Genomic DNA, 16,360 nt, shown 5'->3' with positions numbered 1-16,360 from the left:
ATAGAGGGAAGCTTCCACAGCCCTATGTTTCTGGAACAGCTAATTCACACCCATCATGGAATTCAGCAAGATCTAAATTAATTTAAAATACCTTTTCTGTGGCTTGTGATCCCCCACCTTCAGAGATTTACCTAAATACATGGGAAATTCTCAGTAGTTTTTTTGTTTGTTTGTTTTTTAATTTAAAGGGACTAGCATTTGATTGGCAAGGACTACTTGACTATAGTGGTCTGAAGCTTAGGGTCTGGACTCTTAACAGACTGATTTCAAAAATGAGTTCCATCAAATCCTAGCAGCATAATCTTTGAAAAATTGCTTAGACCTCTATGAGCCTTTGTTTCCACTGTACAACATGTATCATAATACCTACCTCATAGAGGAGGTGTACTCCCTGGGATACACCGAGTTACAGCTTAACTGGTGGCGGACACACTGTCGTTTCATTCTGAGCGCACACATACATGCCTAGCCCTGTGCTCAGTGCTTTATAAGCAGCTCAGTCCCTGGGAGTGACAGTAATTATTATGTGAGTGTATGAGAACCCCCTAGACTCAGAACTAGCTTGCTCTCTCTACTTAAGTGAATAAGCTTTGGATTCGGCTTTGTGCTATGATTTGACACACCTTTAGTTACACTGTCCCATGAGTCTGATGGTTTCTCTGGCTCCAGCTTGTGGCCATTTAGATGTCCCACATTACAATTCAAAACTAATATACCTCTCACGGTCATGACTGCAGAAGACCAAGGACTTGTAACTGTTTTAGTTCTTCAGTCTATTCCCACCCATGGAATCTCATATGTCTTCAGTGCAGTTGAGAGGAAACTCAACCCTGGCTGCTAACTTGAAAAAGGAATATATGTCTTCTAAATGATATATCAATTAGTAATGAATACATTCTAGCTGAAACACTGCTGACCTCCTGTCTTGGTCCTCAGGTTAAGATGAAGCAAGTAAAAATCAAGGTGTAATTGTTATTATGAAATATGTTTTTTGAGCTGTGAGGCCCTTTTGGTATAAAAGGAAGGATCTTATTGAGTACATTTTAGTCTGTCTCCCTTGGACTTGAGACTACTACACCACGAGTTCTCCTGATTCATCATGACTACAGTGAAAAAGAGCAATTTCTGAAAATATTCACTCCTGTTACTTTTCCAGAGGAGCAAGACATTTCCTTTCATAACATTTTCTTTCTCTGAACTCTAGCAATTTGATCATTTTTGTTATGCACATTACTTAAACATCAGTAGGTAGTTCTTATAAAAATATACTTCTTTAAAAACCCTAATAAAATGCCTTTGACATCTTTTATTTAGTTGCCAAGTCAGGTCCAATTCTTTTGCCACCCATGGACTGTAGCCTGCCAGGCTCCTCTGTCCATGCGATTTCTCAGGCAAGAATACTGGAGTGGGTTGTCATTTCCTTCTCCAGGGGACCTTCCCAACCCTGGGATCAAACCTGTGTCTCCTGTGTTGGCAGGTGGATTCTTTACTACTGAGTCACAACAGAAGCCCCAGCCCTGGACATAAACCAAGATAAAAAGCAGTATTTGGTTCTTGTCCATAAACACCAAAGATTTTAATCTTCAAATTTTATTTCCAATAAAACTTAAAACAGCTGTGACCTCTGCTACTTCCTGCATCCTTACCTACCTAGCTGGCCTTCCACAGGATTCTAAATATAAACCAGTCTGTCACCAAATCACCAAGTCAGACAAAATTAATTTAAGATCTGATGGAACACTGCAGTAGCTTTTTATCCTTGCAGCTAGTTCTGCTGCTGCTGTTGCTGCTAAGTCACTTCAGTCATGTCTGACTCTGTGCGACCCTATAGACGGCAGCCTACCAGGCTCCCCAGTCCCTGGGATTCTCCAGGCAAGAACACTGGAGTGGCTTACCCTACTGTAATTTTTCTTGATGAAACCAAGAAAGACAGCTGAGACTGTAGAACAGTCTGTTGAAATCTATTCACTGGCTATACTGCAAGACTGGAAATTATCCCAAAATATATGCATCTCTTCTGCAAGGGTCCTAAAGTCAATTTCATCAGCTCAAAGTCAATTAGGCATCCACAAAGCAGAGCCCTACGTAACTAAGGGGCAAAAGGTGCAACACCAGAGACATGGAAGACCCATCCTCTGCTCAAGAAAATCCTTAGGCCTCTTTGAAGATAAATATGCACTTACCAACACATTAACAAGAGCTAATGGAGAGAAACCTGTTTTATTGCTTTTCAGCTAGCCACATGGGAAGAAACGGTACACATAAAGCTTAGCACCCAAATTAGAGTCCACCGTGGTTCCATTTTGGCCCACTCAAATCTTAGGTTGGTCCCTTTTCCATCCCTCTGGCCACGTGGTACTCCACTCACCTTGGCCAGCCACATCCTAACCTCAGAAATTGGAGGATGGAAGATCAAAGGTGGATTTTTTTTTTTAATTAGCATGGCAAAAAAAACACACAAAATTAGCATGGCATTCTGATGGTGAATCAGTGCTTTCATCTCCTTGTCCAAAGGACAACACAGATATTTCTGTTTATGTTACTTGAACCTTCCAGATGCCTTAGGTGCCCACTAGGCAAGAGTCTCAGCATGGAGGATTCTTGTCCTCTCTTCTACCGGAAGGTGCAATAGCCCAGTGGCCCAAGACATTCATTGCTGATTGTCAGAGGAAGAAAGGAGTCTGTGTGTGTGTGTGTATGTGTGTTTCGGGGTGGGGGAAAGGGAGAATTCTAAGCTTCATAACTCTAATCTAGAGAACAGTTTCCATCTTTAAAAAAAAATCACACATTGCTTATTCCCAGGCAAGCTATAGTCAGACAGATGCAAGTAACAGGAGAGCTGGTGATGAAGGACACAGCTGCACCCCCAGAGGAGAAGACGGCAGCCTGGCAGCAGCCTCAGCTCAAGGAACAGAGGACCCACCACATGCAGCCGCTCCCGACAGACCCCCGCCCCCTAAAGACTGTGTTCTGCCGACTATAGTGCAGCTAACTTTTTGTTCTAAATTTTGTAGTTTATAGATGTGTGTTTTGAGAAGGAAAAAAAGAATAATAAGACTTCTGTTCAAAGCTAACTTATCAGCTACATCTTCTGTAACACGGCTCATCCCTCGAAATGAAAACACAGGCTGAAATCCCATGCTGCTGTTACTTGCAATGGCAGTATTAACAAGCATCTTACCTTTGCACATGATATTGAACCTGGTCAGTTTACAACGACATTACTAATACTGTTTATAGCTAGGAGTTTCATTTCTGAATTCTCTGAGATTTTAGCAAAACAGTTGATTATATACACTGTACATTTTTTTTTCCACAGCAACTGGAAAAAAAGCAACCACTTGCAGTTATTCACTGAGCCTAAAGGATTTGGTTCCCAAGGGTACAGACTCAGAGCCCCAAAGCCAAGAAGGGTCCTTGGCCTGCATGGTCTGCACTTGTCTCCAAGTCTCTGAGAGCAGAGGCTTGGACCAAACCCACCAGGAGAATCCAATCTCTGCGGCTTCTTTCCAACTTGGGGTTGTTTTCTTTCAAGATACTCTTAGCCTATCAGCCATAGAATTTAGTGTAAATATTTTTTTTTTTCCAAATAGAGATCATATTCCAAAAAAAAAAAAAAAAAGGCAACATTCAAATTATATAGAATCTAGTTTTTAAAATCAGCACAGCTCTTCTTAAAAACTGTGAACTCTGTTTTGAAATACTCGTTACTAAAGCTGTTTATAAACCACAGGTGCCATAAGATCCCCCCCAATGGACTCAAGTTATCTCTGCTCTTCCACGGCTGGTTCCTTTCGGTTTAGCTTTAGGGAGCATGTTTCTAACAGCACCGCTCATCCACCAGTTCCCCTATCAGGTCGTTTGGAGGCCTTTCAGCTTTAAATGTACAGGCTTAAAGTGCGCTTGCAAACGTTCGCTCTCCTTTTCTTTCTGAATGTGTTTTGCCTTAGCTGGCTACCTGGTTTTCTGCATGCAGCCTCCTGTGGTCACGTGAGAGGAAACAGGCTTTCCTAAGTGGAGCTGGGATTTTGCACTCCGTGAAAAGCTGATGTGCAAAAGAACGGTCAAGGAAGGGAGAATGAATGACTCTGTTGATGGTCCTTTCTGAGGGCCCTCTTTGGGGAGCACCAAAGACCTCCCTTAGGGATTCTGGGGAAATGAAAAAAAAATCTTCTACTTGTTTCAAGATTTGATGAAATAAAAATCCTGCAATATAGTAGATACATTATCCTTTAATTGGCAGCTTCTCTGAATTCCTGTTTCTCCTTTAAAAGAAAGAAGAGAACATCATTCTAGAACAGTGGTTCTTGAAATGCGGTCCCTGGACCAGCAGCGCCAGCATCACCTGGGGAATTTATTAGAAATGCAGATTCTTAGACCTTAACCCCAGCCCTACTGAATCAGAAAAGGGGTTGGGGCCCCGTCATCTGTGTTTGAACCTTCCAGGTGATTCTGATGCATGCTGAAGCTGAAGAACCACTGCTTTAGAAGAAAGTTGTGTAATAAAATCTCTGAAAAGGCCTTACTCAGAATAAGCAAGAAAGGTTCTAAGTCATCCTCAAAGTTTGAGCGATTTGATTTTGCTTCCAGGGTTGGCAGAAGCCTTCTCCCACCCCACAGAGTCGGTAGTTGGTGGGTGCCCCGCTGAGAAGTGACATCCCAACTTCTTCCTTCTTCCTTCCCAGAGGGTTCTCAGATGCTCCCATCTCTGTGTTGGGTCAGACACCACCTCCTTGACTGCCCTCAGGAACAAAATCGCTTGCCTTGGGGTTAGTAAAGCTCTCTGTTGGCATTAGCAAGGAGCACATTCTGCCCCTTGATGTACTTAATCATTTTTCCCTGGAGAGCCAGCCTGACAAATGTCCCTGAGAACAGGCTGACACCAAAGGGACACAACTGCACAGTTCTCGGATTTCTTTGCACAGAGGGATGTTATTGCAGGTTTTGTTAGTGTATCTTAATGTTCATCTCCTTCCCTCTGCCCATCCTCTGTGAACCCATACCTCTCTAGATGGAGCAGGTGGCCACTGGTGCCTCATACTCAGTACTTAAAACCACTACATCCCAGCTACCTACATGGCTGTTGGCTCTGAATCATAGCTGGGCAGTTCTCAGTCTCAGAACCCTGACCCTGCAGGTGGCACTCAGCCACTACCTGGACCGAGCTGACAGATGTTATCATTTTGTGTTTCTGCATCATGTTTGTCTAAGGTTTGGACTGTTCTGTGGGTAACCTTCCTGCATCGTAGTGTTCACTGCCAATTCCATCCCACGGTTGTCGATCCCATTGTACGAAGTCATTGCAAGGACGCTGGAAACTGCTGCCAATGACCGATTCCTGACTAACCAGCCACCTTTTCTTTCTCTTAGCTCCACGTCAGCCCTGAGACCAGACTCAAGCACCCCTGTCCTGTAAACGAGACAAAATGGCGTGCGTTATTTTGGGTTTTTGTGTTTTTGGGCGGGTTTCTTTCCTTGGCTCTCCAAATCTACTTTTGGGGCCTGTTCTAAGTGCAAACCCAGCAGGTGTCACCTGTCCTGTCCCTTAGGTACAGTTCTGTCTGGCGAGGATTGTTTCTTTCTTGTTCCACGATGAATTGCACATCCATCTCCATTAGAGGTGATGCCCTATTAATGAGCACTGGTCTAACACAGCCAACCCTCCCCCACGGCGCCATGTGAATGGAGGGAGGGAGGAGGGTGAAATCTACTGTAGGGGATTCAGGAATCAGTTGTGGTTGGTCAGGACGGAAGTCGGGGTAAATGTGGTTGGTCAGAGGGAGATGTGCTAGAGATTGTGAAAAATGGATTCTCGAGTGATCTACTCTAAGACAGGGAAGGTTCATTTGTAAGTAGTAATGTGAACTGAACTACATAAGAGTGTGGCCTTTGTTGTGATATACTATGTATTTTCTTATATGCATGAGCCAAACTGTTGCATCATAATTTAGCACTGATGTCTGCTTTTATTTTGATCATCTTTATCCACCCTTATTAGTTCTTGGCTGTTAACTGTAGGTAGATGTTGTAAATCCAGCAGCCTTTGGTTGCTGCAGTCACCTTGGTTCGATTCCACACAAACTACAACTACACCATGTCCTCAGAAGAAGGGGCATTTTTACCTTTGAACCAAAAAGAGGGGAAAAAAAAAATCAGAGGTATCACATCCTGAGGCTAATTAACTCTAAGACATTTTTAATTATGACTACTGTAATTTGACGCCATTTGAAGTAACCAATTCAGAGACACTAAAGATTTCACAACATTCATGGGTATGTAACAAAACTACTATTGTATGGGTTTTTTGTATTGCTGTTAAGTATTGTTTTGTGTGTATGTGTGTGTGTTGGAACCTCCTGGGGACATGTTATATTTTGAAGTGATTAAACTATTTAATTGTGTGTCTATATTTTGGAATGGAATTATTTCTTCATTAAAAAATGTTTTTAAAAACACTATGTCTTGCGTATTTTGTTCTTTTGTTTCAATGAATGTTTCCTAAAACAACATGAGGTTAGTCTAAGAAAGACAAGTCAGTGTTTAGAGCATGAAGCTTGGACTACTGATTGAGGATCAAGCAATTGAGGTCAAATATTTCACCTTTTCCTGCCTTTGAGGATGCAGTTTTTTAAAAAATGAGATACTATTCTGCTGCTCATGGAAAGCCTTGTGATTAAGATCAAAAATCCATACTCCCTCTCCTTTTTTCTCTTCCTCTTCTTTCTTTTCTTCCCCAAATTCCAAATGTTGGGAAAAAATAACTAACATTTGTGTAATCCTTTACAACTTCCAAAAACCCTGTTTCATTTACATTTGATCCTCACATTATCCATTTGAGGAGTACTTAGGCATCCAGATGTATAACTTACGGTGCTGCCTTTGTTCTGAAAAAATCTGCAGACCAGGCTGAGATGAATAGACTAGGCATGCCATCAAACAAGAAACAGAGGGAAAAACACAAGAAATTTCCCACTTCTGAGAAGATGGTGCACTTTTCGGAGGAGTTTCAGGAGTTAGGCTTCTCCCTCTATGCAGGGCTATGGAGACTTCACCTCACTCCCAGTAGATCTTGCATCAGCCGAGATCAAGATTCATCCAAGGAGTTGTGCTCTCAGTTCCTTAGCGTTGGTTTAATTTCTACTGCTGTCTTCTGGTTGCCCTAGCAACACATATTAAACTTTGCAAATTATGTGTTCTAAATATTATCCAAGCAAGTAAAGAAAAACTGGGAGGCACTGGAAAGATGAAAAAGAGATTTTTCAGAATCAATTTTTTTTTCCTAAGATGTCAGATCCTGATGCAAGACTGTGATATACACCAAGAATCCCCATCGCCCAAAACATTCCCCTAAGATTTCATTGGCATAGTCAAGAGCAGTGGGGCAGGTCTGGTTGTCAAACATTGGAGAAGCTTGGGGCAAGAACTTTTTCCCTGGTTCATAGCCAACTTGGGAACAATGATCCTCTGAAATACAAAATCCTTAATAGTCTTTTTTTAAAATGCTGCTTTGAGGGGAGGTTAGTATGAGAAAAGAGTAATATTTCCCCCTATTGCAAAGAGATCCAAGAAGCTTCTTTGATGAAGAGGGCTCAAATATTTTAGCAGGATAATAGGAAGAGTATAATTTTACCAAAAAACCTAAACCAAGGCTAAGATACAATACTGAAAACTCCATGTAAAATACAACTTAACTTCCTAGTTCTCAATATTCACTACAAATAACCATACTTGTTCAACAGCAAAGACATTTTTCAAGCCATTGTGAGGGTGTCTGTACTATGAACATTAGTGGTATAAAGGACAGCCTTCAGTTTTTTTTTTCCTAAAAAACTACAAAGTCAGGAGGTGGGGAAGAGAGAACCCTTGTACACTGCTGGTGGGAATGTAAATTGGTGCAGCCACTATGGGAAACAAGATGGAGTTTCATTTAAAAACTAAAAATAGAGCTTCCATATGACTCACCAATTCCACTCCTGGGCATATTTTTTTAAATTAGTTTTAAAAGGTGCATACACCCCAATGTTCACAGCAGTATTATTTACAACTGCCAAGATATGTAAGCAACCAGAGTGTCTATCAACAGATGAATTGATAAAGAAGATGTGTAAATGGATAAGGAAGTTGTGCTACATTTACACGACAAACTATTACTCATTACTCAGCTATAAAAAAGAACACATTCTGAGTCAGTTCTAATGAGGTGGATGAAACTGGAGCCTAGTATACAGAGTGAAGTAAGTCAGAAAGAGAAACACCAATACACATATACACAGAACTTAGACAGACGGTAACGACTTTATATACAAGGCAGCAAAAGAGACACAGATGCAAAGAGCAGATTCTTGGACTCCGTGGGAGAAGGCGAGGGTGGGATGATTTGAGAGAACAGCATTGAAACATGTATATTACCATATGTAAAACAGATAACCAGTGCAAGTTCGATGCATGAAGCAGGGCACGCAAAGCCAGTGCTCTGGGGCAACCCAGAGGGAATGAGGTTGGGGAGGGAGGTGGGAGCGGGGTTTAGGGTGGGGGAGGACACGTGCACCCATGGCTGATTCATGTCGATGTATGGCAAAAGCCACCACAAGATTGTAAACTAATTATCCTCCAATTAAAATAAATTAACTTTTTAAAAAAAGAAGATGTGGTGTATATATATATACAATGGAATACTACTAAGCCATAAAAAGAATGAAATTTTGCCATTTGCGGCAATGTAGATGGAGGGCGTTATACTAAGAGAGACAAGTCAAAGACAAATACTATACGATATTGCTTACATGTAGAATCTAAAAAGCACAACAAACTAGTCCGTATAACAAAAAGGAAGCAGCTCACATATATAGAGAACAAACTAGTGGTTACCAGTGGGGAGGAGGATTTGCAATATGAGGGTGGGAGAATGATAGGGACAAACTACTAGGAGTAAAATGGGCTACAAAATTGTACTATACAACACAGGGAATATGGCTGATGTTTTGTTATAATGTAAATGGAGTATAACCTATAAAAAAATTTTTAAGCATGCAGTTGTTTTTCATATTACTACTTCGCATAAAGCTAAGTTGCAATCTGTGATGGTGAGAAGTGTAAAACTAACAGAATTTATTACAACACTGTAGCCTCTTCCTAGCCTGGCCTGATGAAAAGATTAAGCTTTGTACTGGATTAGCCGAAAAAAGTTTTTATGGAAGAACCGGAACAAACTTTTTGGCCAGTCCAACTTAATTGCTTGGCTATTCATCCTTCCCGACTCTACAATGGTGGTGAGCAAAGTCTGCACTAGTATGGAACATCACTGGACCCAATGCCGAGCCCAAAGTACAGTAAGTAGTTGGGCAATAAATACAGAAGATATTTAAAAATAAGGAAGACACACCATTCCTCAGGCTACTCTCCTAATTGTCTGCAGTCACAGCCAGGATTTTTAATGGACACGTTGGAAGAGATGAAAATTGATCTGGAATAGACTCTGGTAAGCATCGGAAGTAGGAGATTGAAGGGGCCGGGCTTGTGCTCCAAAGCCCGGTGGTTGTGACGCTCGGTTCTGAGAAGTGGAGACGCTGATTTGTATTCCAACCTCCCAGTTTCAAAAAGACCTGATAACAGAGCCAGGAGTCCTCTCAGAAAGTGAGTCAGCAGTTTGCCTGAGACTGACCCAGTTTTGCCCTGAAAGCCTAGATCCTGAGAAATGCTTCAGTCCAGGTCAAAGGGAGGAACCGGTCTCCCAAGAAAACAAGTAAAGGAGCCACTCATGCATCAGGCAGCAACAAGGCCCCACGAATTCTGCATCATAAAGCAAGTAAGATATTCTCCTACTGTGGGACATTTAGAAAGCAAAAAAGGCTTATCTACCATGAGTGTACCTTCCTACCATGAATGTACCTTCCTAATCGAAAGTGAAGGTCGCTCAGTCCTGTCCAACTCTTTGGGACCCCACGGACTGTGAATTCTGCAGGCCAGAATACTGGAGTGGGTAGCCTTTCCCTTCTCCAGGGGATCTTCCCAACCCAGGGATTGAACTAGGTCTCCCATATTACAGGCAGATTCTTTACCAGCTAAGCCACAGGGAAGCCCAAGAACACTGGAGTGGGTAGCCTATCCCTTCTCCAGCAGATCTTCCCAACCCAGGAATTGAACCGGGTTCTCCTACATTGCAGGCGGATTCTTTACTAACTGAGCTATGAGGGAAGCCCCATTCTAATCAAAAGTTTCATGTTTAGGAGGAAGCTTCTGATGCCCCACCAGGATAATATTAGCTGCAGAATTCACTACAGTGAGAACACCCATGGGTTTGTTCACCTTGGGGATTTCTGAAATGAGATGACCTATAGATAAGACTTGTTCAAACATCCAGATGCTAAGGAGAGTCTGCAAAAATCAAGTTGAATTTGGGCATAACTGACTGTGAACTTCTTTTTTTTTTTTAAGAAGTGATTGACTCTTTCTTTTTTGTTGTTGTGTAGTTGCTAAGTTGTCCAGCTCTTAGCGACCATGGGTTTTGACCAGGCCTTTAACTTGACCTCCCATTTCTTTGAAGAGAGGGTATTTTTCAGCTCATCTAAAAGCAGAATCGAATTCTTTAGACATGAGTTCAGAGAGAGGGGCCTAAGGCAGTTCTGTTTTCACCATTTCTTTGTTCTATCCCTTCTCTCCACTGAGATGTGAGTGTTGGAACAGACTCTGGAAATAAGCATATAAGGTTGGACTGTACAGAGAAAACCTACAATCTGCCTCTTAGAGATTTTTCTATTTATTGAATCAGGTACAAGCTGTAAAATCTTCTGTTCTCAACTTAAAAAGCAGTACCTCATACATATACCTGAATCATTTTGCTATACTCCAGAAGCTAACACAACATTGTAAATCAACTATATTTCAATTTAAATAATAATAAATAATAAAAAGTACCACCTCAATATTTCTAGAATAGCTATGAACATGGACCAGGAATTATATATCATTATGCAAGTTGCCTGCCTGCTAAGTCTCTTCAGTCATGGCCGACTCTTTGCAACCCCATGGACTATAGCCCACCAGGCTCCTCTGTCCATGGGATTCTCCAGGCAAGAATACTGGAGTGGGTTGCATGCCCTCCTCCAGGGGATCTTCCCAACCCAGGGATTGAACCTGAGTCTCTTATGTCTCCTTCATTGGCAAGCAGGTTCTTTACCACTAGCACCACCTAGGAAGCTCTGTGTATCATTATAGGGTGATCCCAGCCTACAATTTCTGGAAGAAATTAGTTATAACATATACTCTTTTTAACTCTCTAAATATATGAAGTTTTGAAATATATAATAAGCAATTTCTGATGACCCAGAAAAACTTGGGAACATACCACAAATTACAAGAAAAGCCCCACGACTTCCTGTGTGAGATGCTTCAGCAGTTACCTCAAATTCACCTCTGATTGAACTTTCATCCTCACTAGTAGTTGATTACTCATTCAGTTCAATAGCAAATGCCAATAAAGAAATTTTGGGCTGTTAGACTTACACAAGTATAAATCAGTCTTACATCAGTTTTACTTAGCTTTATGTACAAATTGTATTCTTTGAATGCAAAAAAATACTAAACATCTTGATACTTTTGTATCAGTGGAGATAGTCTTCTGATACCTATATAGATACATACCCATTCATTATAGCAACCAAAGTGAAAGTGAAAGTGTTAGTCCCTAGGTTGTGTATGACTCTCTGCGACCCCATGGACTGTAGCCCACCAACCTCCTCTGTGCATGGAATTCTCCAGGTAAGAATACTGGAGTGGGTGGTCATTCCTTTTTCCAGGGGATCTTCCCCTGCAAGGGATCAAACCTGGGTCTCCTGCATTCCAGGCAGATTCTTTACTGTCTGAGCCACCAAGGAAGCCCCAAAGGCCACTGTAATCACAACGCTTATGAGGAATCCACAGTTTTCCTTTTTTGTAAATCAACAGACCTAACCCTTTTGGAGCTTTATGTTTTCATTTCACTCTTTTTGGTTGAAAGAGAGCATTTACGATATAAAGAAGAGGGCCTGAAGTTTATATTTCGATGTGAGACAAGCAATTAGAAAGTATTACTAAGATCTGTAAATTACCCACAGATTGGCATGGGAGCTGTTACATTGGAGAAGGGGGAGAAATATATGACAAGTCTTCCCTTGACTGCAATTGGATGGGAAAGCTTGCATTAAAATATGAGAAATTCTGGGAAAGAGGGAAAAAAAATTGTTGGAATAATCATGTTTATTCTATCTAAAAAACGTACATCCTTTGTGAATTATTTATAACCATAACCTAAATCCTTGTATTTCCCACAAATCAGCATTTACTGAACAAATGTAAGAGGATAAATGATTACCATTCCCCCTCTAGGAACATCTGCTTCCAAAGGAATTTTGGCAGAGCTTACAAGTGATGTCAGACTGCCAGGCACAAAGATCACAATCTGGTTCATTCTTGCCCTGGTATTCCTACCTCCGGGAGAGCCTGGTCTAAATCCACGAAAGCCAGAGTTTGAAATGGATTACTGTATATTCTCACTGGAAAACAGACAACAGGTTAGGAGCCGGAAGTGCTCAGAACTCGCCTGAGTCTCTGAGTCTCTTTCACTGCGTCTCTTAAATATTTATAGTCAACATCCTACAAATATCCGTTTGTAAAGATGTTTGGGAAAAGAAAATAAAATTCCAAAGAGAAACATTTCCAGTCATGCTCTTTACCATCAACAAATATTTACTGAATAACTCCCTTGAGATGTGAGAAGCCACCAGTCTCCATCACCTGAAACATGTCTATGTTATTCACACAGTAATACTTCAGACACCTCATTGGCTAACTGGGATTTCATAGGATCCTATTGTTAGTTAGTCTGTTCAGCACCTGTTACTGAGTCTTCAGAAATTTGGGGGGAAAAGGATTTTGAGTGAGCTACCTAGGCATTACTTCATGGCTAATAGAAGGGGAAAAGGTGGAAGCAGTGACAGATTTCCTCTTCTTGGGCTCTAAAATCACTGCAGATGTTGACTGCAGCCATGAAATCAGAAGAAATCTGATTAAGGAAAATCAAGCCTGAATACTTGTTGGAAGGACTGATACTGAAGCTGGAACTCCAGTATTTTGGTCATCTGATGTGAACAGCCGACTCATTGGAAAGGTCCCTGACACTGGGAAAGATTGAGGGCAGAAAGAGAAGAGGGCATCAGAGGATGAGATGTCTTGATGGCATTACTGATGCAGTGGACATGAACTTGGGCTAACTCCAGGAGATGGTGAGGGACAGGGAGGCCTGGTGTGCTGCAGTCCATGGGGTCGCAGAGAGTCAGACACGACTGGGCAACTCATGAACAACAACCTGGGCTAGGAATTCCAACAACAACTTTTGAATGAGATGAGTCATTACCATGCACATTTTTAATAAGAATGAAAAGAGATAACATTTGGGTTTGGTTGTCACCTACAGAACAGTGGCTTAAGGAAATGTAGCTCCTTTAAAGTTAGGGTTTTATGGATAAGAGAGACTTTACCCTACATTAATTCAAAACAGAATTAAGCAAAGGGCTTGACTGAAGTCAAGTGAAAATCAGTCATAATAGCCAAAAGCAAAGAGGGAGGAGGGGAAACATAGAGAGGAATGTAGCCTCTGTCTGTTACTGGAACCCACCGGAAGAAGTGATGACACTCCCCAGCATTTGTTCTTTTCCCAGGTCAGAACTGGGTTGAGCTTAAGAACCAGGACCTTCGTTAGAGATTTTTCTCAGGATGACATGTAGTCATTTTATTGTATTCCAACTGTTGAATCATTATCTTCTGGCTGGCTGTCAACTTTATATGATATCAGATGATACACTGAAAAATAATACAGTGTCTCAGGGAATCAAGACACCAGGGTATCAGTCTGGGGTATTTAACTCTAAGCAGCTCACTTACCATCTCATTCTAAAAGAAATTCTCATTAAGAGTACATATGCCTATTTTCATATCTTTATAGATTTACTGTGTGATCAAATAGAGTAATATTATGAAATATAAATATAATCATGCAGTAATTTAGAGTAACATGAATGAAAAGTTTTATTTAAAAAATGTAGTCTACCCTGATAGCTCAGTTGGTAAAGAATCCACCTGCAATGCAGGAGACCCCGGTTCAATTCCCGGGTCGGGAAGATCTGCTGGAGAAGGGAGAGGCTACCCACTCCAGTGTTCCTGAGCTTCCCTTGTGGCACAGTTGGTAAAGAATCCAACTGCAATGCAGGAGACCTAGGTTCAATCCCTGGGTTGGGAAGATCCCCCAGAGAAGGGAAAGGCTACTCACTCCAGTATTCTGGCCTGGAGAATTCCACAGACTGTATAGTACATGGGGTCAGAGAGTCGGACATGACTGAGTGGCTATAAGGTATTTCTATCACACACCAGTCCTGGCAGTTTATCTGAATTCTTTTTTACATTCAGAGAACTTAACTGTGATCAATTCCCTTCACCTATTCCAAAAAGTCAAGAGCACTGGTTCATTTTAATAGACGACAATATTCTTCAACTGTTAACCATAGAAAAACGGGGTCTGCTCTATACACACCAATTAACACGTAGTGACCCTTGCCTACGGTCGAGTTACCAGCCCCACCCCAGACTCTCCCTTCCAGTTCTCATTCAATCAAACAGTTAGGCTAAAGGTTACAGAATTGCAGCAGTTTCCTCTACGGTTCAAGATTAGTTTAGCTTGGTTTACCATAAACCAGGGGCCCTATCTCACTGTGAACCAAGAAGCTGAAGTAAACTGCACAATGATTACACTCCCTGTCCTCCTTTGATTTGACAGGAACTGCCCAACTAGACCTGGAGAAGGGAAAGGCTACCCACTCCAGTATTCTTGCCTGGAGAATCCCCACGGACAGGGGAGCTTGGCAGACTTCAGTCCATGGTGACTGAGCGACTAAGCATAGCACAGCCCAACTAGAACCACAAAAAAGAAAGCGCGCAGGAAAATCTGACCCAATGGTGAAGGAATGTTGTCCCCCTTCTCCAAGTAAACACAAATGTGTATCTTATTGTGAGAGAATTGGTCAGGATGGTGAGCAGGTATAGAGCCTGCTGACCTTTCTCTCACCAGTCCCAAAGTTTCAACAGGAACTCAAAGGACACAAGAGTAGAAATGATAGAGGGTTTTTTGTTTTTGTTTTTTTCAGAGTGAGGTTTTGAAAGCTGGCTCCCATTCCGTGGCTACGAGCCTTCCTTGAAACATAAACAGCGACAAGAGCTGAGAATGGCTGCCACACTTGAATGCCAAATAAACACAAAATGACAAGCACAGATTTTTGGCTTTCTACTAAAGCTTGGTTTTTCAACAACCTTTTTTGTTGCCTCTAAAGACAATGGTCTCAGTGTTTCTGAGCCAGATGCTGGGACACTGAGCCAGCCTTCTCTGCCGCACCCCTGCCCAGTTCGCTCCGCAGGCAAGGCGAGTGTCCCCTTTGGGTTTGAGAGCAGGCCATCTTCCCCCTCCTGGGCCACTGCGGCACAAGGATGTGTTTACTGAAACTAAAGAGGAGTGGTATATGAAACTTGGAATTTGCAGCCCAAGCCCCAGGGAAGTTTGATGAGGGAGGTGCTCGGTGGTTTCTGCTTGTTTGGGAAACAGTAGCTTAATCGTGAGCTCTTTAAGGGACTCAGCTAGACAGAGTGGATGATTTATCCACTTCGTTAATTCATTGTATCGGTAGGTTTATCTTTTTCTAAATCGGTGTTTATCATGTTGGCTTTATGTCACTTACTGGGGCAATAGTTGACTTAAGTAGATGGACTCAGGGGCTTTTTACTGTCTTTCCCATCCAGCGGTTAAAACAGCCCTCCACTTCTCTTCCACGACTGAGTAAATGTCTCAGGTATTTACACAGGTTTGTCTCTCAATGCAGTCACGTCAGTCACCCAAATGAGAAGCTGTCAGGTCAGGTATGTCACCTCTTCCCCAAACATTGCCTATTTTGAAGCTCCACATCAAGGTTTCAAGGTTGTGTAGTAGAAGCACATAAATACTGAGGGTACTTATTTCTTACTCTTTCCTTGTAATATCACAAAGGATTCTCCTTGCTAAATTTTAACCTCAAGGGGGAGAATTGGATTCAAAATTTTACACTAATATTTTAGTTATTGCTATTTCTATAACATAATCGCTCATTCTAATTATTTGCTTAGATAAGCTTAGCAAGTTATTAAGAGAAATGATTTCAGTATAAACACCATGGCATTTATTATAAGATTTCTATTGCCTCCAAATTTGTAACAATAGTAAAATAATAGACTCACAGACATATAAAATAAGATTATAGTTACCAAAGTGGGAAGTGGGGACAGAGGGATAAGTTAGGAGTTTGGG

The 16,360-nt window shown here is 41.6% G+C and overlaps 1 protein-coding gene across 21 annotated transcripts in view; it reads left to right on the top strand.

Moving 5' to 3' along the window:
- The window catches only part of DTNA (dystrobrevin alpha), a 414,322-nt gene extending 407,864 nt beyond the window's left edge, over positions 1-6,458 (top strand). For 11 of the 21 annotated variants that reach the window (XM_043444242.1, XM_043444243.1, XM_043444251.1 and 8 more), the window contains one exon: positions 2,803-6,458. In XM_043444242.1, the coding sequence (XP_043300177.1) occupies positions 2,803-3,021 (219 nt within the window). In that variant the 3' untranslated portion in view covers positions 3,022-6,458. The remainder of the gene's footprint in view (positions 1-2,802) is intronic. The other 10 variants (XM_043444252.1, XM_043444261.1, XM_043444260.1 and 7 more) reach the window with 2 other exon arrangements.
- Positions 6,459-16,360: the final 9,902 nt, after the last annotated feature.

Source organism: Cervus canadensis, chromosome 23 (genome assembly GCF_019320065.1).
Source record: "Cervus canadensis isolate Bull #8, Minnesota chromosome 23, ASM1932006v1, whole genome shotgun sequence".
NCBI lineage: Eukaryota > Metazoa > Chordata > Mammalia > Artiodactyla > Cervidae > Cervus > Cervus canadensis.
Note: the sequence above shows the minus strand (reverse complement) of the source record. Positions and strands in the feature narration are given on the sequence as shown.